We start from the raw sequence: 26,508 nt of genomic DNA on the forward strand, positions 1-26,508 counted from the left end.
TCTGCTTACCCTTCCGGAGCACCTGAGATCACCGCCAGTTTTTGGTGGGGTTCGTGTTGCTTAGTCTTTAGTTTTCTATGTTGTGTCATCTGTACTATTATTTGTATGTTTGTCTTTTTATTTTTGGCCATGGCGTTGTCAGTTTGTTTTTGATCTATGAGTTTGACTGTCCCTCTGGTATATTTCGTCCCTCTTTTACAAAAAGCTATTACCAAGTTTTCAAAGTGGTGAAGTAAATATCATCCTTTCGGACATTTTACGGATGTCATCAAGATTTGGAATGCTTTTTTTCACAGATGACGATGGATATGTTCCAATTGTCGTAACCACATACACCTTCTGTTCCGCAAAGGTGACCTTCCGAATCAGATTTATCACCGGATGTTTACTTACATAAGTAACACATAATGGATGCCACGTGTGGAGTACGATCTTCTTACCCTTTCGGAGCACGTGAGATCATCTCCGGTTTTTTGGTTGAGTTCGCGTTGCTCAGTCGTTGGTTTTCTATGTTGTGATTTGTATACTGTTGTTTGTCTTTGATCGTTTTCGTTTTCGGTCATGGCATTGCCACTTTGTTTTCAATTAACGAGTTTGAAAGTCCTTTGGTATCTTTCGCCTTTTTTTTTAAATACCTTTCGTTTTGTTGTACGAAATATTATTATTTCTTATTCTCTTTTTACAGTTTGTTTGGTATATTCTGTAAGGTTAAAGGTATGTAATGGCCGATCTCACGGATTTTAAGAAATTTTGCATCCAACTGGAACATGAAAAATTCCATAAGAATATCGAAAGATGATATATGTTAGTCGTTTACTATTTGAGATACAGCAAATTAATTATCAGGTAATCGAAATGCATATGTACAGAATACATGTAAATATTGCAAACAGATTCAGCAATTTGGACTTAAGATTACTTTTGTCTCTAAATCCTGTCCTACAAATGTAGTTCTTCTTCTAGATAAAGATTGTCTTAGTCGTATTTTGCACATTTTCGACGTATAGAATTTGTCATGCTCCTCCACTTCGTATTTGATTTGGCATTCCAACTTTTTCGAGCGCCACTGGTTAGTCTTATGTATACGAATATGTTCGGCATTCCAAATTATAAGCCTGGTTTTTTAGTGAGTGTATACAAACTCGCTTTGAAAATGATATAATATTTTCTACTAATGAATTTACATTTTCTTGATATAAAACATTTATAGTGGTCACCAATTTCTTTTTTTTTATATGAATTGTTGATTCTTCTGTACAGCGTATGAAAAGCGTGGAAAAGGCAAAAGTAAGCTTGACGACGTAACTAATTTGTGAATCGAAATCTTAATCTCGAAAACACTCATGCAATATTGGTATCCAGTATATTGAAGATTCAGATCCTAATCCTTGGTTTAAATTCAAAAGGAACATTAAATGGACCTACGATTGTCTATGATTTCCATTTTATGCATTTTGTTGGAGTATGGATTGGGTTTCCAGGTAGATAGATACCCAATTCACTTATCTATCCCTCAATAGTGTCATGTTCATGCAACAGCGATAACGCTATAGGCTTAGTCAAGAGGTACAACAGCAATCCAGCTACATTTGGGTTTTTGAAGATATATGTATACGTGGCATTAGTGTAGATACACCAGTTCAGCCTCATTGGTTTGTATAATAAACGACCATCCAGTTTTAACCCATTCGGAAAGAATATCTAGCCTACACTGTTCATTTCACGTTTTATGAGCTTGAAGCATTGGTAAACTACCGTTCTGATTTATTATGTATCTTCAAATCATTTATATTAGACTTTTAAAGGGCTTGATTTTTTAATTTCAGATGTTTTAATACGTTTTGGTTTCAGCTATCTGAAAGTACCAAAGGGTTTTGTAGTAGACACAACTACTTCGCCTGAGTTTTACTCTCCTCCAGCAAGAGTCCTCCATTATTGTATGGAATGTTCAAACATGCAACCTGTCCATCGGAAAGATTTTAAAATGTGGTCAATGTTAGGAGGATAATCATGCTCCAGCTTGAAAAAGACCTTACAATCATCCTGATTTTCCGAGACTAGCCTTGCCCGCATATGTTATTGTAGTAGTCAAAATTGTAGTCACTTCTCGTTATCCTGAGTAGTAAAAAATCAACAATAAATCAATCAAGCAATAGCTTATATTGTACCAGAAATGTAATCACAGAACCAAGTGTCGTGTACCCAAAAAACATGTTTCAATGCTTATCTGTAAATCAAATTAAATATATAATGGGCCAACAATTATATCAAAATATCTTTGATTCAAATTATAATATAGAAGTTTTTTAAGTTGCATAGGTTTCAAAAAGCATCTTAACTACACTTTATGACAAAACACAAAATGCTGACCTATTACAAAGATCTTGCTTGATGCATTATTTTGTTATGTGTTACCTTAATAAGGTTATGAAACATATAGATATCATAAATGTCACTTAACCCATTGTTTGAGTGACATAAAGACTGTGTTAAACTTATAAGGTTGGTTATTCGAACGTCTACAGATTAGATTGGATTCCATTTGTCATTTTGATTTTACTTCTTTACGATTGTAAAGACAATAAAATATAAAGTAATCAAGATATTATTGTTACACGACAGAAAGTTTTAAGGGATTTACACCTAAAACCTAATAAGACACAATTCAAAATCTAACACAGGATTCAGTTTTCTACAAAGATTATGGATCAGGTAAATATAAAAAGAAAAGAAAAAGATCCTTCTTGGGTTAAGTGTTAAATATGATATCATCATGGGTGTTGTGTAAAACATGTGACTATAATTAAACTGAAAAAACTGAAATTAACCACAAAGTTTCCAGAAATTATTCACAAATTTTGAAATTCCAGATTATTCAGAAAGGAACAATTTTGTTGTTGTGTCCATTTGCGCCCACCATTGCTTTAGATCAGTTCACATTAAAAGCCATGTTCGTAAAGAAATCAAGTTTTGTACCAGAATTTGACCAATGATGAATTAACGATGGTACATTAGGAAGAACAAAGTCACTCGAAGTTTAAATAGGAAAGTAATGATATTATGACTTTAATTGTAACCGAAGTTTTAAAATGAGGTGTTTTTTTAGGTGATCAGGACTTATTGTGATTTAAATTGAACTAAAAATATCACTCATTTGGCAAGTTATCCACAAGGACGCTATTCATTATTATTTCACATGAAATATTCTAGTAAACTAGTAAACAGAAGTAATCAGAAAAAGTCAGAACAATATCAGAAAAGAAAAACCTTCTTCAGATAGTACCATTGCTTTCCTCTAAATATTATTAACGATGACAACAGCAGGTAAGTCATCACGGAAAATTCAATTGCGCGTTGTTCGGACGTACTCATTTAATGTTAACACATCAATACCATACATTTATTTGTGCAATAGATAATCTAGATGCCCAAAATATCATTAAATCTATTAACAGTTAATTGTATTTGTTTTAAGGAGAATATTGATTATAAATTAACCTGAACGGGCGTAATTTCGTTATTTGCACACTTAAACAATATGTTTGACTAAAAGAACAAATCAAAGCAAAAAAACAATAAAAACATCTTATGCCAAAGTTGCAGTTTATGATATTCCAAATATCCATAAAGGAAGAGAATAATACGTTTTGAAAAGTCATATTTTATGTTGATGCTGATCGCTACTTATTAAGAGCATTTTGCTTTTCTATCTTTTTTTTTAAATGCCAAGCCTGTATCTTCTTCGTACTGTAACGGCGGATTTTTAATTATATTTGTGACTTGCTGTATTCTGGGCTCTGTTCTGGATTTCCGTTAAACAATAATGATGTAATTTTAAATATTTAATAAGAAAAATAAATTGACACAATCATTTATATTGGTACAAGTTCAGCATTATGTATCATAAGTCTCTTCACAAACTACACATCATTGAAACACCCATGTCAATACAGCAAGCAGTGGTACAAAAACCATCGAGGAATACATAACTCCACTGTTTTTAGGATTTTCTACAAAATCATAGAAACTGTTTGAATAAGTACAATATGAAAAAAACATATAAATTTTCAGACTAGGCTAACAGTAATGTTTCCAAAACACATTTCTTGTGAATAATTCAAATTACTCATATTATATGAAGCATCCATTATGTGTACATGATCGATTGTGCGTAAAGTAGCTGTAGATAAAAGCTGTTCTTAGCTAAAACTATCTTCAATTAGTTAAGCTAAATTTAGTTTGTCATATATTTCATATAGTGATCTCATTATGCTAACGTTTTTCTCTTTGTAGGCAGTGTGCAATTTAACATTTTGTTTTGTAATACAGATACGTTGTAAGTACTGACTGTTAAGGCTTGGTTTTTAGTTGATGTAATGCGTTATTCACAAGCCCAGTGCCTTAATTTACACATCCTCTAATTTCCAATATTTCTCTAAACAATAATTTATTCTAAGAATAACAACATCTAATCTTATCCAACACGTAGAGAAAAGACCATATAACAATAACAAAAGAACCCTCCGAAGTGTTTTACATTAGAAGTTACATCTAGACATCAAATTATTTTTTAACACAACACTTAATAACAAACGTCATGATTTTTCTTTCCAAAAAGTAAATTCTCTCTTCTGAGTAGCAGTATACCTGCATCACATGATTTCACTGTTGGTTCACTTTTCAAGAATTTGTGTCCATTATGAGAATGTCCTTGTGAAACTATCACATAAACGGTCTATTCTGGTTTGTTTTCTGCCTAAACTACTTTCTAGCTACAAACATTTCCTGGTCTCTGTCGTCACTAGATTTAACTTTATCAGGTGAATGTGATAAAATTACTCACAAACACTTGTTCCGAATGTTATACTTTCTCTTACTGATATTAATCCTCGCTGAATTTGACTCATTATCGACTTTATACCACTACGTAATAGGACAGGTATTACATAAGCAGTTCATTTTCAAATTAGGGAGCTACCATTTGATTTTTATGTAATCTCTGTCCTGCCTTTTTATTTTTCACTCTATTCGGTCCTGCCTTTTTTTTTATTAGTTTATCCTGACTTTTTTTACATAAATTGTCATCCTGCCTTTTTTTTTTTCCAAGTTGCTCATCCTGCCTTTTTTTTTACCCAAAACTCCTGTCCTGCCTTTTTTTCAAATTTCATCCTAGCCCTCCCCCCCCCCCCCCACCCCCCCCCCCCCCCCCCCCCCCCCATAAAAATCAAATGGTAGCTCCCTTACAATCGTTCAATGTAGAAATCATTTGACTATAAGATATGAATGCAAAACCGGCTGAAATTGTTGTCGTACATGACAGCATAAGCCAAAAGTCTCTCACTTACTCAAAATTTACTCAAATTTTCAATTTTTTTTCGTAACTTGTGTACTATAATTGTTACCCTGTTTATTTTCTAAAAATTACGAAAAAGAACATTTTACCGTTTAATTACGACAAATTAAATATCTACATAGCAGTTTCACCTTACCTTCAATTCTCGAAGCTTTGATCTGTATTCCTTTGTTTTTGTCTGTTTGTACAATGTAGGTTATTCCTTCATATTCACAAAATATTTCAGAATCATTATCTACAATATATATATAGCTTAGTTAGCCAAGATTCCATAAAAGCATGGATTCTAATCCCGCTGAGGGAAGATCAAAAATAAGGTACCTTAAATATTCAGGTCTTTAATTTGGGTGCTTTTCAGGCATAATTTACAATATTATGTTAGCATAGTTTATAGTATAGCCGATAACAATGATGTATTACGACTCAAAGCGAGATAACTTAAATTTGTATGCATTTTCTTCCTTGTGTCCTCCCCTTGGTGCGTATCATTTATAAGGAAAGTATAATACATGATTTTCTGTATGAAGAAAAACACTTACAAAACAGAAAGAATGGACATGTCTAACTTTGATGTATTTTGTCTTTGGGTTGCTGTTTCATAGACATATACCCCAAAGCTATTTTATTCATATTGATCCTCTTCGATATTTCAAATGAAAATAATTAAAATACAATCCATAGATAAATCATGCTACCCTTAACCGCAAAATAAATTGCGGCAAAATAGGCTTGAACCCCCTCCTATTCAGATGATCCCCCAATAATCCCACTTTATAAAACAATTCTTTATTTGCGCCTGCGTACTTTAGTAATTGGATATTGAAATCAACTATTTACATCTTTCATTAATGCGTGCTTAATTAGAAATTGAACATATTGTGAAAAAAGAAGAAAACATACTTTGTGAATCTGTCTTTTCTACGTCGTATACAAGGTTGACATTAATCTGACTACATTGTTCTTGGCAACTTTTATCGCTTTTGGAGCTGTCAGACCTCGTCATCATACATTTAACACATTCTTTGTTGGCATCACACGTATTACAATTCTAAAGCAATAAATAATAACATTTCTTACTATTTGCATTAAATGTATTTTAGAACCTAAACAAATGTGTTTACCTTGTACACGTAGACTGTTTATCACGAATAATTACGGCCTGCATACAAATGCAATGCGCGCAATGCTGGGTCTACTTAATATTCATCTCCGCTGTAACTTTAAAAAACATTAAAATCAAATTTGAATGCTATCAACACCAGGACTATTTTCTGAATCCAAAATGAAATATCTGTTTTAAGTATACTCTCTATTTTGTAGTCAAATATTGACTGTTGGTATTCTTTGTTCATAAAGCTACACGATAACCATTGCAAAAATGTCTAATTGAAATAAGAAAAGTGACTACAGAGCATCAAATGAATACCTTTCTGACTATTTCTTTTTGGTTGAATTATACACATTAAAACAAATGCTATGGGAGTCTCCTTACATTTAAACGTTGATAACTTATTTAACACTACGGTGAAAATATAAACGAGGACATGGGTTAATCAAAATATTTTTTTGGGGGGACTAGACACTTTAATGGCATGGATTGTATTCTACTCAACCTCTTGTACAAAGTCCAATTAAGTGTTTAAAACGTTTTAATATTTGACCAAACACAGACGCTATGGACTCTCGTCCTGTCCACTAACCACCACCAACGATGCACATACATCATGTAGTATCATTCTTCAGACAAGTAACTAACAATGTTGTTTATATATTAATTTTATGACTATGACGGCTCATAGCCGGAAGTGGATACATCGATAATCCAAACTACAAATCAAGAAACTATTAATGACGTCCTTCAAAAGAATTTGAATTACAATCACGTCAGTTCAGTAAAAGAGCGGCGAAAGATACCAAAGGGATATTCAATTTCTGGAGTCGAAAACAAACTAGCAATGTCATTTTTGAAAATAATTTAAATGGATAGCTGGCTAATATGGAGTTACATATCCATACACATAATTATGTTAATGCCACATATCCGAGCCGACTAGACTTTGCTCTAACTATACTTAACCCCGAGTCGTCTGCTTACCGGGAAAGCAGCAAATACAAATTTTCAAGTCTTCGATTTGACCCGACCAGAGATCGAACCTCCTGCAGTCGAGACCAGCACGCTACCATGACACCACGGATGAGTTAGTTGTAGTAGCGACACTACAAACCATAAGGTGATCATAAGCTGATACCATTAACGAAGGTGATACCATTTATTTTACAGTGGAATTCATTCTGGAAAATTTCCGATGTAACTCACACTTTAACAAAATGCCATTAGATAATTATTCTACAAAACTAAAGACATGATACCATTAACGAAGGTGATACCATTTATTTCACAGTGGAATTCATTCTGGAAAATTTCCGATATAACTCACACTTTAACAAAATGCCATTAAAATAATTATTCTACAAAACTAAAGACATGTAACTATACAGCGCAACTTTTTAATACATAGCATGACTTCTGATAGAATTTTGGTTAAGAGGAAATTCAACGTATTAGTTGGTAGAACAATGGAAACGACCACGGATCATTAAAGGTGGAATAAGATCGTTTTATCTAATCTGGCCTACATAGATAGAATGTACTTGGAAATGTTCATTGTGTTGGGATGAAAAAATTGCAAAGTAGGGATAAAAATTCTCTGTGGTCAAATGAACAAAGTCTGACCGGGCTATTAACGAATAGCCTTGAAGTTTGAAATTACAGTTGTATTTTATGTGTCTATTTAATTATATATCTTATTTCACTTTAAACCTTTTCTGTATGCTTCCAAAAGAAAATGCAAAATTAAGTGATGCAAATGAAGCATTGAAAAATAAAATCATACTTAAACTGAACTTATTCAGAATCATCATTTTGTTTGACATTTCTACATGAACTGTATGTGTGCGTTACAAAGCAAAAAGTCAACATATGTGAAACACATAACATGTAAATACTATACCTTGCATTCTGTACATTTCTCTCCTGTGTATTCTTTGTCACATTTACACTTGTTACACATACATTCCCCGTGTCCTCCACAAGTAGTCTGTAAATATATAATTGATTGATGTTTGATAGCGTCCAGCGCCAACTATCACATGCATTTCCCCGAGGAAAACAAATCTTTTTAAGTATTCCTTGCAATGTGCTGGACCAACTCACTAAGTCCGACTAGCGTTTTAGCTCCTAGGGCAAAACATTGCAGTAAAACATATAACATTACCTGGACGCGTTGTTCTGTCTTCTAATCTGTCAATCTTTACTCTTACTCTTACATTTTGGTTGTGTTCTATTGCATTTCATTGAGATCATGCAGAGAACTCTGTTAAAGATAGGCGAATGATACCAAAGGCACATTCAAACTCACAAGTCGAAAAAAAAACTGACAACGCCATGGCTAAAAAGAAAAAGACGAACAAACAACAGTACACAAAACACAACATAGAAAACTTAAGACTGAGCAACACGAACCCCACCAAAAAACTGGGGGTGATCTCAGGTGCTCCGGAAGGGTAAGCAGATACTGCTCCACATGTGTCACCCTTTGTGTTGCTCATGTTAGCACAAACCTGGTGATAAGCCTAATTCGGTAGGTCACATTCGGGGAAAGGGGGACGGGATTGTAGTTAAGACAATTGGAACATATCCGTTGTCATCTGGGAAATGAATATTCCATAACGGTCAGCCAATTCGTGATGACGTCCATAAAATTTACGAAGGGACGATTTCAACTTCACCACTTGGAACTCTTGGTTTAATCGCATCCTTGTAAGCAGCAATTTTCTATCAAGGAAATCATGATAGCAAATACAAGCCCTGGAATATCATACCAACTGCGATATATATACTCAGTATGCAGGTGCTGTTAGGATGTTGCTAAATAGAAATGGGAAGTTCACAATTGGGACGCTGAAATCATCTCTTTTGTCGTAAAGTTTTGTTTTCAACCGACCATCATTTTCAATTTCTAGATGTAAGTCAAGATATGAGGCCGACTTAACTGTATCTGTTGTATCCTTTATCTCAAGTTCGATGGGATAGATGCGTTCAACATAGTCACCAAATTTTGAATTATTTAGTGAGAGAACATCATCTATATAGCAGAAAGTGAAGATAAAGGATACTGCTAACTTCTTTTCTTTCTTCCTAAGAAGTTCCTGTATAAATTCAGCCTCATATGATTAAAGGAAAAAGTCTGCAAGAAGAGGAGCATAGTTGGTTCCCATGGGAATGCCGATATTTTGTTGAAAAACACGTCCTCCAAAATGATTTGTTTACTCTTCAAATTGAGGTCTTCTTTCATGTCTCTCTTCTCCTCGTTTTAAATATTAATATGTAAATGACATATATCATGATCAATATCATATTTCTACTTGACAGTGATGCATGCTCTTAATTTAAGAGTCAATTATGCATATTATATTGCCTAAATACAGTAACTGCTAACAATAAATTAAATACGTGTAGTCATATACGCATGTTGAAGTGATAAATGAAGATAACACTCCTCAAAATTTGGTGCTTTCGAAGCACTTTCCTGAATGTTATACAGTTCCTTCTTTAGAGACGCTTAACCCTAAAAAAAACTTATAGCAAAAGTTGTAGATACTTAATATACTAAGAGCTATGTTGTATATAATGTCAAAAAGCAGAGGTTATTTTGGATAAACCTGCAAATAGAAACATCACCATTCATTAATTCTATAGGGGCAAACATTTACAGCCTATTTCCTTCTATATTGTTAATAACATTTATTAGAGTAATGTGCTTTTCTTGTACTGATTTTTATTTTATGCTTTGTAAGTACCATTGTTAGTGCAGTAATCAAATTGACAAGGAAGGGGTTAATCAATATATCCCTCACATGTGCCTGTCCCATAAGAGAAACCACCTTATGTCATATCTTATTTTTGTGTTATTTAGATACTTTACGATCTTATGATAGTATCTGATTGTAATCATAGCATTTAAATAATAGATCTAATACGAGATTGACATATTATATAGACACCTTTCTATCGTTGAGGACTGCATGTTGACCCTCTAAATGTTATTTGTTGGGTTACTATCTTATTGACGTATGCACTACATCTCCTTCTTTTGATATATACACATGTTCAACAATAAACATGTCAGTTATCATATTAACAGCAGCTGTTAGAAACTGTATATTTTCAGTTCATCGTTATGGCCAATTTGTTTTTAAAAGATATGTAGTAACTTACTCCATCATTTGCTGTACACATATCTTTTCTTGTTGAACATCCACAGTTTTTGCCATCGAAGTTTTTATAACATTTACAGAATCCACAATCACAGACGCCATGCTCACTGCCTGTAATGAATTATACGAATGATTGTATCAAATAAATCTGTTCTAATCAACACGAACAGTGGTAATCCTTTTTTGATTTTCTAATTCAAATTTCAATTGATTTTGTGTATTTGTATACTTAAGTTTGTTTAATTTATGGATCTATAATTTGAACAGCAGTCTAAATATTTTTCCTTAGAAACTATACCCCCCCCCCCCTAAAAAAAAACTCACACGCGCTCACGCAACTATTAAGCCTACATCACCTATAAAACGGACATATATGATATATATTGAGGTAGTTGTGTTTTGGAAATACAAGCACAACAGCAAGTAACTATTCGTCCATCTGTGGGCCTGTTGAATTAATAATTAAGGTATGAATGATACAAGTTGCCTTTATTTCTTCAATTATGTTCGATTTTAAATCTAATTTATTTAGGAAAATCAAAACTAAACACGTTTAAGACAAGCGAAAGGCATCAACATCTTGGTTTTATTATTCATCTTGATTTTATTATTAAGTATTATTTCACCTATTTGTTTTGCATAATTTCATTTGCTTTGTGGTAAAAATGTCTTTTCTGTTTGAGTATGACCTCGAAAAAAACGACAAAATAATTTTACAATTCTATTAACACTGTCATCAGAATATATACAAAGTAAAATCCTCTTGGACCTCTTGTTGACAAAGAATTGTTTTACATAGACTTCTTGTTGACAAAGAATTGTTTTACATAGACCTCTTGTTGACAAAGAATTGTTTTACATAGACCTCTTGTTGACAAAGAATTGTTTTACAAATACTTCTTGTTCGTTTATATACTGTTTATAAATGTATATAATATACATATACAAATATGGAAAGCGAAAATGCAGCTAAAAATCTAAAACAATCGACTTCATTGTGTATCAATACTAAAATATAAAGTTTATAGAACTTTAACATGCAATGAAAATGACTTAAACGACGCACAATTTATTATTTTATTACTAGTTATATATAATATCTCGCTTTTTTCTCTCTTTCTTCTTTGTTTTGTTTTGTTTGATTTGATTTGATTTTGTTTTGGTTCTGTTTTTGTTCTGATTTTTTTTTCTGTTTCTTGTGGTGTTCTCATTTTTAAGGGGAGAGCGGGTAAAAGTGTATGTGCATAAAATTTTGTGTCAATATATGTTTTATTCTGACAATATTTCCCTGACGAAAATAAAACTGAGTACAATTTGGTGAAATCTCGTTACAAAAATATAAACATAAATGTTATTGTATTTTTATTCTGAAAGAGTAATCGGCACTTAGCCTTCTATACAAAAAAAATATTTACCGCCACAAACAACCCCATTATATGACGGACAACTCGATGGATCACATTCACACCATTTTCCTGTGTATGTCAGTGGTGAATCTCCTCTTCTTGAATTACAATGGCAATTACCACATACACAGTCTCCTCTACCAGAACAGATATCTGTTGATCCTGGACTAGAAATTGATTTATCAAATAAATCACATATCCATAATTATAATGATATATCAAAGAAAACGCAGTCAAAAATTACAACAATATCAAATAAAGTTACGAAAAAAAAAAACAATTGATGGTTCGTGTGTCCGAAATAGGATTTACCTTCGTCAGGAATTATCAAACCTAAACATTTGAAAGCCCGGGATGTTAAAATACGTTTGAAGCAATACTATATATTCGGAGCAATATTATATATTCGGAGCAATATCATGGTATGTATGATGAGTTTATTCATTGACAAAAAGGGATCAACTTTGCATGAGATGTAATATTGTACAGTGACCTATAGTAGCTACATGCAACATCTACGCCATTTGGTCTTTGGTGCATGGATAGTTCAACTTGTCTCATTGGCAATCATACCATATCTCCTTATGTTATTTGATGTAGTTTTGATGTTATTTGAACAGTAATACTCTACATATTTATCCCTGAGTGAAGTTTAAAGAATAACGAAATTGCTCCGCCCTTTAAGTGTGTTTCTGCATAAGGATTCAAATGCAAAAGGTGTAAAAATAGCCAAAAACCGTCTAACGTATAATACCTTACACCAGAAAGCTGTAACTTTATTCTTAAGTGCTTATTAAATAGAACAATTGTTCAACTGAAATGTTAAGAAATAAACGTATTCAACATTAGAGCCAGCGGCGAATCACTGACTACTACATATTCGCAAATACACACTCTTAGACTTCCTGTTTATTGTCGGTGATCAGGTGAAATGGATGAAGCAAATAATTTGGAGAGTTGTCCTTTAAATCTGTTGGTAACTTCATATTAATAATAGATATTGTTATGGTATGATATATTTAATCTTTACGTTCTTGGATAACTATTTATTGGTTGATTTACATTTCAGAATACATACATAGTTAAACACTATCTGTATTCATTGAAAATAATCTAGGGCATTGTTCTGCATCGTTGTTTCTTTTTGTGCAATCTGTGGATGTTTCTTTAGTTATGTTTTTAGGTTGCTTTGTTATTACTAACTCACTGTTGTTATTGGTACTTAGGGCGTTATATTTTATCGAAAGATTTTTATACGTTTTAATCATCTGATCTATTTTTGAAATAACTACTCACAGAATACATTGGCTTATTTCATCTGTGCAGAGCTTACGTCTGTCGGGAAGCTGCAAAGTAAATTACGAAAGAGAAGATGAAAGTATAAACATTTATATGATAATTGTATAACTCTATCTCAACATATATCATAAAAAATCATCTTGGGAGGAGAAACCGCTAAATCCATTAAATTGTTTAGTACTGCTAGCTGTTTATATACCAAATAATGTGAACAACTATTAATTAAACCCTGCACGATTCACTGACATTATAGAATTCTGCGAAATCTAAGTACGTGCCAAACGTTTAGTTGCCTTTTTTCAGTCAATTAAAATAGATATGCAATAGTTTCTGACAAGACCTGAAATATATACGAAAAATGAAATTATATCGTAAAGAAAGACAAAACTGACCTTTGTCACTGGAGGTCATCTCTTTTTGTACAGAAACAACTTATAATTTCTTCAACTGGGGCAAGTGAATTTTTGAAAAAAAAACACCAAGAATAGATCAAATTCCGAAAGATGAACTGCAATGAATTTCATTTCAATAAGCTTTAATTTCCAGAAGTATGCAGATAAAGAAAATACGTGATCTTCTGGTTTGCAAGCACAACTGTTGAAAATGAATAATCAAAATTATATGTATATTGTGCATAAAAGTTCCTCGTTATTTTGTAAAATTGCCCATTAATAAGTTGGCTCAGGAAGTTGCCATTCGCAATTTTAAGAAGTTCAATTGATTTGGAATTATGAATGCCATAAAAATAATAAAAGTTTTTATGTTTTATTGTTTCAGTATTATACATGTCCTGGTTCGTTTTTATCGGATGTATTGTCATACATATTGAGATACATCCACTGAAAGAACAGACCCTAATGGCAAAGGGAACATGAACTCCGTTTTCCATAAATAGTCTTATCAGCAGTACTGGTGATTTTTATTTATGATTGTGAAGCTTCTATATGTTTGATCTAGGTTTGTAATTCTGTTTAAGAGTGTTCATAAAAAAACACCGCGGTCCTGAGTTGTTTATTAAAAATATTCTCGATACAAATATGACGCCATCTGACTAAGGTTTTTGTATATTTTTTTTTAACTAAGGGACTTGCTGGGAAGGTTAGTCAATCGAATTTCTCGTGTGATCAGTTTACAGCAGGCTGGGCTTGTAGGTGAGTTTGCCGTTACGACAAAAATATTATAAGGTATGTTGCTTACACAAAACGGACAATAAATTGTCCATGTTTCTTCATTTTGTTTACTTGATTACTTGATTATCATAATGGGAAAAAGAAATTATATGCAAAGATGCGGATCAGCCTAATGTAAGCTGGCTTCAAAACAACAATTAAAGGTCTAATTCTATACAAAAACATATTTCTTCTGTATACTCCTGTTTACGTCAAAAGTACAGCAACTATAACAAAATATCAGAAAACGTCACATGTGACGAAGTAACTCCTCAGTCATGTTTCCATCAATTCAAATCAGTTTATAACAAACTATTGTATTTTGTTGAAAACATTGTAGAAAAGCTAAGTCTGTCAATGAACATAATTAAACGGTCTAAAGATTTGCTCATTTCTAGATCATTCTACTGTAAAATGTAGAAAGTTTTGCCATGAAAAATATGTAGAACTGACCAAGTTCATATATTGCAATTTGAAACCCCAAAAAATCCAAGCTGACCAAAAGATAAAAAGATGATACCAAAGGGATGAAGGGGGAGAGGGCAATGAAAAAGTAAAAGAAATGCAGAAATCCCGACGTCAAAAGTATTTTTTTTTTCATCCAATTACAAAATGTTTAAAACAAATAATTTCATCAACTTATATTGCGCATTACTACATTTGTACAATTCAAATATCAAACTTTTATTCGTATAAAGCTAAAATACGAAAAGACCCAACAACAGCCAAGAAACGTAACACAGAAAAGTAATAACAAAATCACGAACCTCAACAAGAAATTTGTACTCAAGTGTTAATAATGAGTCAACAGTTCGTGCTTCATGAGTACAGTTACTCAAAATGGATTCTGACAATTAAGAGTCGATGATATTTCATACATAGGAGATTCATAGGTGTCTCGTGTTCAACATTGTGACATTACCATAACAATTTTCTAACCCTAAATATCCAATTTTTTAATTTAAATTGAAAATGCCAAGTTACTCAAGACAATCGATTAAAAAACATCTTGACCAATAGAAAAAACACACTAATTGGAAAATAAATTGGCACAAACACAACGAACAAAAAAAGAAAAAGAAAGCAACACGATCACAATAAAAAAAGTTAAAGTGGACTCAGGTGCTTCGGAAGGGTATTCAATCAGTCAGTCTTGCTCAAATAGTGAAACCCATCGTGTTGATCATGGAAGTAAAATCCCGAGAATAAAATCTCTTTCGGTGATGTGATAAATGATGAAGAAAAGCTACATTAAAATCAAAATAAGTTGTTCACCTATGGCACAGATGCTGATGGAAAGTTTCTTCATAAAATTGAAAGGTGCAAAACCGCAATGGTAAAACCGTGTGCTATCAAGTTTTGTTCCTTTCAAAAATAAAATATAGAATTTTTGCATTGTCAAACTCGCTTACATGTAAAATTGATGAAAACAATGATTTGTAATTAAGAAAAAATAATTAATCAGATAAAAAAAAAACAAACACGGTGTACGTTGTCAAATAAATTTGACAATGTTCTTTCATTTCCTATGAAAACTGAAGGAGATTTTATGTTCAAAATTCTTCCCGCATGTAGGAATAATATAGCCGATATTTTCAAAGTGAAGCAATAAGAATCAAGCTGATAATATGTGGAGATGCACAAATACTCATGCTTTTTAAAAACTCAGTCGTTTTTGTTTCATTCATACCTATGAGATATTGCGTGAGTACATTTATGTGACGGGTAGACAGACTGAAAGACAGGCGTACGGATGGACAGACTAGACAAAAATATCATGCCTCCTAACGTTTATGTATGTGTGTGAAAAAATTGCATTTTACTTAGAAAATGTTAAAGTCTTGCAAGAGAAATCGATTGCAACTGTAAGCAAATTGCAACATGAGAAATGAAACCAGTTGAATACATTCTTATACAGAGTATATCCGAAAATGTAGTGATTTTTTTATGGACTCCTTAAAGTACATATGCACACCCTATCATTCGAGTCAAAAGCTTTTATACAGATCCCATACTTTCCCATAAACGTGTTTCCTTGCTTCAAATGCCTGATATTATAATTATACCCCACGCAACGAGTGCGGAGGTTAAAATGTTTTTGACCCGTGCGTCCGTCTGTCCGTCCGTCCGTCTGTCAGTCTGTCAGTCCGCCAGTCCGTCAGTCCTGTTTCTTGTCATCGCAACTCCTCTCAAACCACACAACAAAATTTCACGAAACCTTTTTAGATAATAAGGACATACTATGTAGTTGTGCATATCGACAGAAAATTACGATTCAATTCTTTTTCTAGGAGTTACGCCCCTTTGAACTTATTTAATTTAATGTACTACTGCAACAGTTTGTCATCGCAACTCCTCTCAAACCACACAACAGAATTTCATGAAACCTTTTCAGATAATAAGGACATACTACGTAGATGTGCATATCGACAGGAAATTACGATTCAATTTTTATCCAGGAGTTACGCCCCTTTGAACTTATTTGCCCAATATACTACTGCAACCTTTTGTCATCGCAACTCCTCTCAAACCACACAACAGAATTTCATGAAACCTTTTCAGATAATAGGGACATACTACGTAGATGTGCATATCGACAGGAAATTACGATTCAATTTTTTTTTCCAGGAGTTACGCCCCTTTGAACTTATTTGCCCAATATACTACTGCAACCTTTTGTCATCGCAACTCCTCTCAAACCACACAACAGAATTTCGTGAAACCTTTTCAGATAATAAGGACATACTACGTAGATGTGCATATCGACAGGAAATTACGATTCAATTTTTTTTCTCCAGGAGTTACGCCCCTTTGAACTTATTTGCCCAATATACTACTGCAACCTTTTGTCATCGCAACTCCTCTCAAACCACACAACAGAATTTCATGAAACTGTGTAGATAATAAGGACATAATATGTAGATGTGCATATTGACAGAAAATTATGATTCAATTTTTTTTCTGATACAATTTTTTTTTCTTACACTTATTTTATTTCTCCAATGACAATGTGGGGACGTGGGGTATGTGAGCGCGCTCACTAAGGTTCTTTCATACATAAATGTTTCAATATTTGATCTGCTACCAAACTGAATCTTTTAAATTTACATGAGTAATATGCATATATGTTTAAATAAAGTCATAATCATCTATTAAGATCAGAGCACCTTTAAAGTGTCGTAGCTGGACCCTTGTTTCAATTGAGGCAAAACTATTTAAAACTTAGGATTCAACGCCTCAGCGAGAAGCAATTTGAAAGTGGATGGTTCAATGGCAAATCCGGCGTCTCAAAAGAGCTTTCAGTTTTTACAGCTGCAAATAATCGATTTTTATACAGGTTTAATTGATTGACTGTTGCATGTTTAACGTAAAGGGAAGATATTTCATGCATAATCAGGACGAGTACGTCAAACTAACAATCATCAAATATATCGGTTCTCTGCAGATCAGAGTAGGTCGACCAGGATGAAGGGCAGAAATTTAGACTTCAACTGAAAAATGGAGGTCATAATGTAGACAGGGGCAGGTATTTGTCCTTGCAACTGATCACCAACGGATCCTGAAAAAGTTGTTGCAAGTGTTCTTTAACATGGCACTCTCCTTACACGAAGCATGGGATTTAGCTTCTCAATTCCGATTGGATGTGGCTGTGAATTATAAATCCATAACAACCGAACCAAACGGACGCCCCACTTAAGCAAGTATTTTACTGCTAATTGGGATAAGTCCAGGGACGGCTTTGTTTCTATACCCTAGTAAACCCTGGAGTTTATAATTCATCAAAAATAAATCCTACACGGAGGATCCCTCCAAGAATTGCTTCAATGTGTGTTTTTAAAGTGCAGGAATCGTGTCATTCAACCTACACAAAACATCCGATGTAATGGCCAATAACTTATGTTTCAAGTCAATGCGAAAATAAATGACAAAATTATGAGCACCTCTAAAATTGTTTTTGTACATTAAGTTTAAAATTATGTCTTGTTATCTTAAACGTTTTAAAAGGTGATTTGCCAAGATACATGATAATTACAAGGTAATTACTGACACTACGAAGTCTCAGACTGATTCGTATGATTATGAATAAGATGGTTATCTATTAAAACACGTCCACTTTATAAAAACGTTACAAGTAAGCGGTCAATTAAAAAAAGTTCAAGCATCATGCAACTTTTACATTTCTTACCTCTTGTTTGAATATTTTTTTACAAAGTATTATTTGCCTGTTCCTAATACAATATATTTGTATTATGTATACATTCGTCATTTTTATGAAAAACGATAAAACTAATAACTTTTAATTACTCTGGTTTTTTTTCAAGTTAATAATAAGAATCGTGTATCGTTGCTCTATTATGGACTCTCTTAAGTTACCCTTTTCTAAAAGAAATATTCAAAAATTTGGCGAGGCACTGATATTTTCTAGCTAAAAATTGTATATATGAAGAACATTTGTTGATTTTTCACGTTATGTGCAGTAGATTAGGGTCGACGTAAAAATAGATTTGCGATTAGTGTATCAGTAATTTAAAATAACCTTAAAACGTGTAATTTTCAAAAATATTTATGATTACCTGTGTAGTTAGTTCCCCAGAAATTCGTCCAAGAACACAAATTAAAACAACAAAATCGAAAATCATATCCATTTGTTCTCAATCTGTGTTTGCCGCAGCAGTCATATAAATCAAACTTTGATTTCTTCAACAAAACTTTTGCTGTAAATGTTATCTTTCACGCAGTCAAAAAACTTCATGTGTAGATGATCGTGATTAGTGCCCCAACAGAACAACTGTGTAGGTATTAGTGAATAAGTATTGAATTGTAATAGTATAGTTAATATAAATATTTTAACATCAATGACCTTCTGTTTCCGTCTCTTAGTATTTCCTATATTAATTGCCTTTTTAAAGAACTCCGCTTGTTAAAAAGTTACTGTATTGCAATCTTCAAGTCATGTAAAACCTCAGGCTAATACATAAAGTTCATCGGTACAAATTTGATATGTACACATGCTCATGTAATACTAGGAACCAGTAAAATGAATACCTAGGCACAAGCACATTCACGGTTCTACAATCTGTCGATACCTATATTTTGGCATTGCATAAGGTCATGTTTTTCTCTTACTGTTAATGACGTCTTTATACTAAATCCATTGGATGTTGAATGTGTGCTGATTGATACTTTAGTCTTAGATACATGATTTTTTTATTAGTTGTTATTGGCTTTGAACTAGCTGACAGTAACTGCGAGTACTCTCAGATCTGTACTTAAGTGTCTTTTTTGTTGTGGGGATATAGAAATACCGTGCCACGTCCGGTCTGTTTTTTTGGTACTTGTTTTTCTGCTTTGTATCGATCTGATTAGTTAAGCCCTTTTCAACTGATTTGTATAGTTTGTTCATATGCTGTGCTGTTACACCATTGTCCAAGGTTAGGGGAGGGTTGTGCGCCCGCTAACATGTTTAATCCCGCCACTTTCTGTATGTGCCTGTCCCAAGTCAGGAGCCTATGATTCAGTGATTGTCGTTTGTTGCTATATATCATATTTGTATTTCGTTCACTGTTTTTTTAACATAAATCAGGCCGTTAGTTTTCTCGTTTGAAATGTTTTACTTTTGTCCTTTCGGGGCCTTTTATAGCTGACTATGTGGTATGGGCTTTGCTTATTGTTGAAGGCCATACGGTAACCTATAATTGTTAACTTCTATGTCATTTGGTCTCTGATGGAGAGTTGTCTCATTGGCATTTATACCACATATTTTTATTTTCATATCAGTAACGTGATATTTAATTAATTTGTTGTTGATTTCTAACTAGTTTGTCAACTGAGAATTTAAGAAGGTACATGTATGCTGTAAATCATGTAAGTACCGAAACAATGTTCACTCAGCTGATGATACCATCGGGGGTCCACCAGCAGTGGTAAATACCCAGTGTTAGTAAATGTAGTAAATGCTAGTCAAACGTGTGAACAAAAACATATTTTTTGAAGAATCAAACGGTCAAATCATAACTTTCAAAGCGTTTCGCAATATCCTGATTTATGCATCGTATGTGGTTGTGTGTTATACTTCAATTAGCTGTTGTGAAAATAAAGACCAGACTAAGTGTTCTCCATAAATGTAGTGCTAAAAGGCATATAAGTATGACTAAGAAATACTCTAAATCAAAATAATATCGTTTGCCACAAGGTTGACAGTTGATATTACTTGCAATGTAAAATACGAAATTGAAAGTATGACAGAACATATTAGAGTCCTGCCGATGACGCGATCAACAAATTTCCTTTTAATATATGTCATCTAATCGTTAAACTATTTTCAAAGAAAATTCTGCAAAATTTCTAGTCAACGTGAAGGTGTTTTGAAAACCTGGAAAGTATTTCTATTTCACAAATTATCTATTGCATGACCATTTCTATCAAATGTCAGTGTCGAATTGTTATTGACTGTAAATATCAGTCCTCTTTTTATCCATGAGGTTCACAAACAAAATGTTTCTGCTTAATATGTTTAAATCTATTCGCAAAGGTATTATTTCCGAATACTGAACAAAATGTTACACCATAATTTGAGAGAGCAAAGATATAAAATACTTCAAATTCAAAGTTTGTTGGTACTTGCTGTCTTTCATCAGACCGTTTATTTACCCTTCTGGGTATTATATCTTCAATTCCATGGTATATTTTTGTCTGTCTAGAAAAAAAAACTCGATTATACCATTGGCAAATTTTGTCGTCTGTATTTAAAACATTATAAGATGTTTAAGATCCTGTAAATGTTAAAAAATAAACATTACATTTATGCAAGTACTGTTATTTGCATGGTTAGTGCAATGAATAGAGTTGTAACAACAACCAAAAACTGAAGATAAACTATTAACTTTGTTGCATGCTTAAAGCATGTCAAACGTGCAAAGATAATAGAAGAAATGTATCCCTGATAACAACAGATTATTAGATGCAGTCCTAAGTTTTTTTGTGTAACAGTAATTATTGCATTAAACAGATTGAACTTCTATTTGATTAGTAATTATTTATAAGTGTATGAGGAGGTTGGGTGGATGGTGTTTACGTCCAGTGGCAAAGACATGCATTTAAGGTAATAGGTACGTAAATGGATGATCTCGCAGAATTTTATGAAATTTTGCATACAACTAGAGCACGAGGGACTGCACATGAACATCGAAATGGTTATATATTTTAACTTTTATACTTTCTGAGATATAGCAAATAAAATATTAGGAAAATAGTAGTACAAATGTATAGAATACACGTGAATATCGTTAAAAAGTTCAGCAATTTTGACTTAAAATTAACTTTTCGCGAAATCATGTCATACGAATTTTCTTTACAAACGATATGTTATAGCTACTGAAATTTCCGTTTTATTGATATGAAATTTATAGGGGGTCACCGAAATTCGTTTTTTTAGTATGAAAAGTTGAATGTTCTGTACAGCGTAGAAAAAGCGCCGAAAAGGCAAAAATAATCGTGACGTCCTCGTTAGAAATGTTATTCTCGTCGTTTTTAGATATTACAAAGAGACTTGAATGATTTATACATCAGAAACGAATTCGGTGACCCCCTATAATTTTCATATTAAAAAACGGAAATTTTAGTGGCAATAACATATCAATTTTTAAGAAAATTCGTAGGACACTTTTTTGAGAAAATGCAATTTAAAGTCAATTTTTTCAATATTGCTTTCAATATTTACGTGCATCCTATACATTTGTACTCCTTTCTACAGAATATTCAAATTGCTATAAATCCGAAAGTATAAAAGTTACTTATATAATTTTTCGATATTCATATGCAGTTTCACATGCTCAAATTGATGAAAAATTTCATAAAAAACAGTGAGATTGCCCATGTACGTACCTGTTACCAATGAGACAACTACCAACTATTCCAAAGACCTAAGGATGAAGATTTAAACAACCAAAGGTCACCGTATGGCCTTCAAGAATGTGAAAATAACATACTGCATAGTAAGTTAGTTAGAACCCTGCATGAAAAAACGTGTTATTGGCATATCACCACAACATCGTGACTTATCATAATACTATCACAACTGAAGAACTTGTCATTGCAAGTCAACATAACGCAGATTCAATTTAGCATATTGAAATTTAGAGTTCAAATGAGCATTTTGATGACCCAATTCACCACCACGCTGTCTTAACTTACATTTTAAGCTTCAGCATAACGTTTTGTAAATCTCTAATATATGACAGCTGAGGCTTTCCATAAGAAACAATTAAAAAGATGAAACCGTAAACGAAAAACAAAATTTAATATGACGAACTAGATATGGCAAACCGTTTTTATATTTATCAAATTTCGAGTTTTCTGATCAATTTAATCAGATATCAAATAAAGTATATAACACTGTGTATCATCGCCACCGGAAATTGGGTACTAACGAAGCGGAGAGAAATGGAAAAAAAAAGTAAACAAGTTAAGAAATCATTCAATTTAAAGCATTTCTACTGATTTGACGAGGGTACCGCTTAAGAAATGATTTTCTGATATATAATTCTTTAAATTATTAGGCCGATAAGTACAAAATTAAGGCAATATTTTGTGTTATACTCCAATACTTGCCACTTAGTACCTGAAAATTTCGAGGTCGATTGTCCTCTGTCGCCCCATTTGCAAGATTTTCAACTGTTTTTCATTATTTTTCCAGACACGTTTTTAGATTATGATAGTGTGACATCATATTGACTGAAATCTGCTGTCATAAAGATGTTTTTAAAGAATATGGACCAAAACATTGTTTGGTTATTGTACGGCGAATTGCAGGACGTTGTACGGCGAATTGCAAAATAACAACTTTCGTCTGCACGGCGTCTTGCAATATATTGTAATTTAAAGATGAAATTAATCACTGTTTAGATAATATCAAGTGACGATATTTTGGCTGTATCAAAGTTTAACTGGCTTACAAATATACACAATAAACTACTTATCAATTATTATAAAATTTCGTTCAGAAGTCGTCGTTGCGTCTATTTGACTTTGTGTTTTTAAAGACAAAAAGGTGTTTTTTTTCCAACCATATTATCCTAAATACATTCATATATCGTTATAATACTAACGACTGTTGTCTTGTTTGTTTTCAGTGTGAAATTTTGTAAGTTCAATAAAAAAAACCCGACCATTCATCTTTTGTTGGTGCTGGGTTTTTTTTAAATATAAACAGTGGAGATGTTGTATGATTGCAAATAAGATAACTATCCACCAGGGTCAAATAAAGTGTATGTAAGCAATTATATGCTATCGTTTGGCCTTCAACAACGAAAAATCGTACCTTATAGTCGGCTATAAAAAGCCCCGACATGAAAATTGTGGAAGGATTCAACAAGAAAACTAACGGCCTAACTCATAACAAAACAATTTACGAAAAATAACAAATATGATAGAGATGAACCAACGACAAACTACAGGCTCGTGACTTCGGACAGACACATAAAGAATGTGCTGGGTTAAATAGATATAGGAAGATGTGGTATGAGTGCCAATGAGAATACTCTCCATCCAAGTCACAATTTATAAAAGTAAACCATTATAGGTCAAGGTACGGTCTTCAACATTGTTTATTGTTTATTTTTTAAATTTCTGAAAGAATAATTTGTTAAAAGAAAAGTGAAGAAAATACTTTGTTTTCATTGAAAATTAGGAGAAATAAATCATGAATTGTGTTTCGAATTAATTTTCTTGTTTCTTATTGAAAATAAGATTGTATTTTTTTTTTAGTTTAAGTAAATTCAATCAATCTTTTTATTTACAGGGAAAAAAATAAAAGACTGTTGCTAAGGCTGTTTGGCCTAAACTTAAATGAGTAGATGGAGGGGTAGTGAAAAGGAGTGTATTCGTCCGAATTTCATTGTTACAGTAGTACATTTTCATGATTACTATGTATAATATTTCTCAGTAAATTTTAATGTGATATTGTGCCAATTAAAATTATATAATTAATACAAGTAACACTTGCATTTGCCTTAAACGATATAGCAGTACTTGATTATTTGTTTTCAAACACACCTTCTCTGTTTTGAAACTTATAAAGGTATGGATCTCGGCCTATCTGTTTGGTTGAATATAAATGTGAATTCATATAGAGTTTCAAAATCAACTGTAAGCCCTATTTTTGTGTGTGTGTAAATAATCTAATCTTTAGATAGATGCTAAAATTAAAATATTTTTTCTTAATAAGAAGAAAAAAGTGCAACTTAAGCACGCCTGAATGTAAAAAGGTGTACCCGACTTATTCGTTCACGATAAGAATTTACTGATTTCGGTATTTTAACAAAACTGTTTACGAGGGCAAATAAATAAATGAACGCTATAATTCAAATCAACATTTAAATTTACGTGGATTTTTCCAAAAGAATTGATGAGTATGCACCATCAGGATTCAAAAATATTTCAACCTGTCCTTATTAGATGTTATTTCATTATAATTCTTTAAACTTACAAGTCGAAGATGCTAGCTTTTGTGAATTGTATTAATAAGTATATAATATTAAGATGACAACCAAAAAAACTTCATACAAGGTCATATTTATTCTCAAGTAGAAATTTTATATAAGTAGTTTATGCCGTAGCCACAGTCGGATTTGTATCCCTTGTATCGGATTCTTCTTTCATTCTTTCCAAAAATGATTAATCTAAGGTTAATATTTTTTTTAAATTCAAACAGTGTTAGCCACCTAGTTTGTTCATTTCTTACTATATAGAGATGAAGTTTTTTTTAGAAAATTAATGTTCTTTATTCTAATATATTGGCTGTATCTGCCTTTTACAAATTAGACAATAACATTAATTGAAAAAGGAGACGTTGAATGGTTTTCAGTGAGAGGACTTTCAAACAAAGTCCAAATGAAATATATTTGACCAACTATTGGTTACTATACACTTCACAATGAACAAAACCCATACCGTATCAAAATTGCCTGATTTACGACAAAATCATAAACAAATATGTCAGGCAGCAACTTACGACAGCCGCTATATTACATGTTCCTGACCAGGGACAGACACATATATATTGAGGCGGGCTTAAACATGTTTGTGAGCACTCAAACCTCCCTTAACATGGTGCCGTGGTGTAGCAATACAACATTTTTTTTTGCAGAGAATGATAATTCATTTATATTTCATTTTATCTGAAAGTTGAAAGAAAATTCATTCACTTAATGGTTCTGAATATTCAATGCTGAAAAATTCTCCTGCCCTTACCTCCTTCCTTCCCTCCACCCACAACCCATCCCCGAAATGTTCATCACTTATATGCAAATGCTGACTAATGTTGTATGATTAAAACATTTGGTTGAGGCAATCTAAAGTTTGAGAACAGAAACGACAGCTTTTTTTCATTTATAAAAGGGCATAACTCAAGAACGGTAACAGTGACGCTACTAAATTTATAACTTGATCTGTGTTTTGTGGTGATAAGCATTTCGTGTAAGTTTTAAAACATTTGGTTAAGGCATACTAAAGTTAGAGAACGGAAACCAATTATTGGGACTTTCTGGACGGACGGGAGAGACGGGTCGGACGGACATGGGTAACATTTAACGCTACGTCAGGGGCATAACAACAGGTCAGTAAAACAGTGACATGCCTTTCCGAAAGTTACAACATTTGCCAGCTTTTGTATATGCCGTATTCATATTGTATACATCAGGTATGTAAAAGATGTAATAGGACTGTGTTCAAGCCTTATATTGTGTATACATCTTAAATGGTATCAAGCGAAATGTATTTTTATCAAATGCATAATTAAATATTTGAACCTAATACTTTATTTTCTTTAAAAAGACGGCAAATAAATATTTTGAAATTAGCAAGTTGCCATACAGTTGAAAACAAGTTGCCATACAGTAAATTTGTCAACATGAGCAAGTTGCCGTACCCTAGACTTTATTTTTTATGGTCTATATTCTTTAAAAACCATCATTTTGACAACAAATTTCAGTGAATATGATGCCAC

The 26,508-nt window shown here is 32.7% G+C and overlaps 1 protein-coding gene across 1 annotated transcript; it reads right to left on the reverse strand.

The window, feature by feature from the left end:
• Nucleotides 1-3,829: 3,829 nt before the first annotated feature.
• On the reverse strand, nucleotides 3,830-19,357 carry LOC127728410 (integrin beta-1-B-like). Its single transcript, XM_052235775.1, has 8 exons — nucleotides 19,079-19,357; nucleotides 13,333-13,382; nucleotides 12,046-12,203; nucleotides 10,632-10,741; nucleotides 8,365-8,451; nucleotides 6,254-6,401; nucleotides 5,490-5,588; nucleotides 3,830-4,010 (listed from the first exon to the last, which is right to left on the reverse strand). Exons 1-8 carry the CDS (start codon nucleotides 19,148-19,150, stop codon nucleotides 3,928-3,930), a joined length of 807 nt encoding a protein of 268 aa, XP_052091735.1. The 5' UTR covers nucleotides 19,151-19,357; the 3' UTR covers nucleotides 3,830-3,927.
• Between the last annotated feature and the right edge of the window lie 7,151 nt (nucleotides 19,358-26,508).

This window comes from Mytilus californianus, unplaced genomic scaffold, assembly GCF_021869535.1.
Source record: "Mytilus californianus isolate M0D057914Y unplaced genomic scaffold, xbMytCali1.0.p SCAF_2, whole genome shotgun sequence".
Taxonomy (NCBI): Eukaryota; Metazoa; Mollusca; class Bivalvia; order Mytilida; family Mytilidae; genus Mytilus; species Mytilus californianus.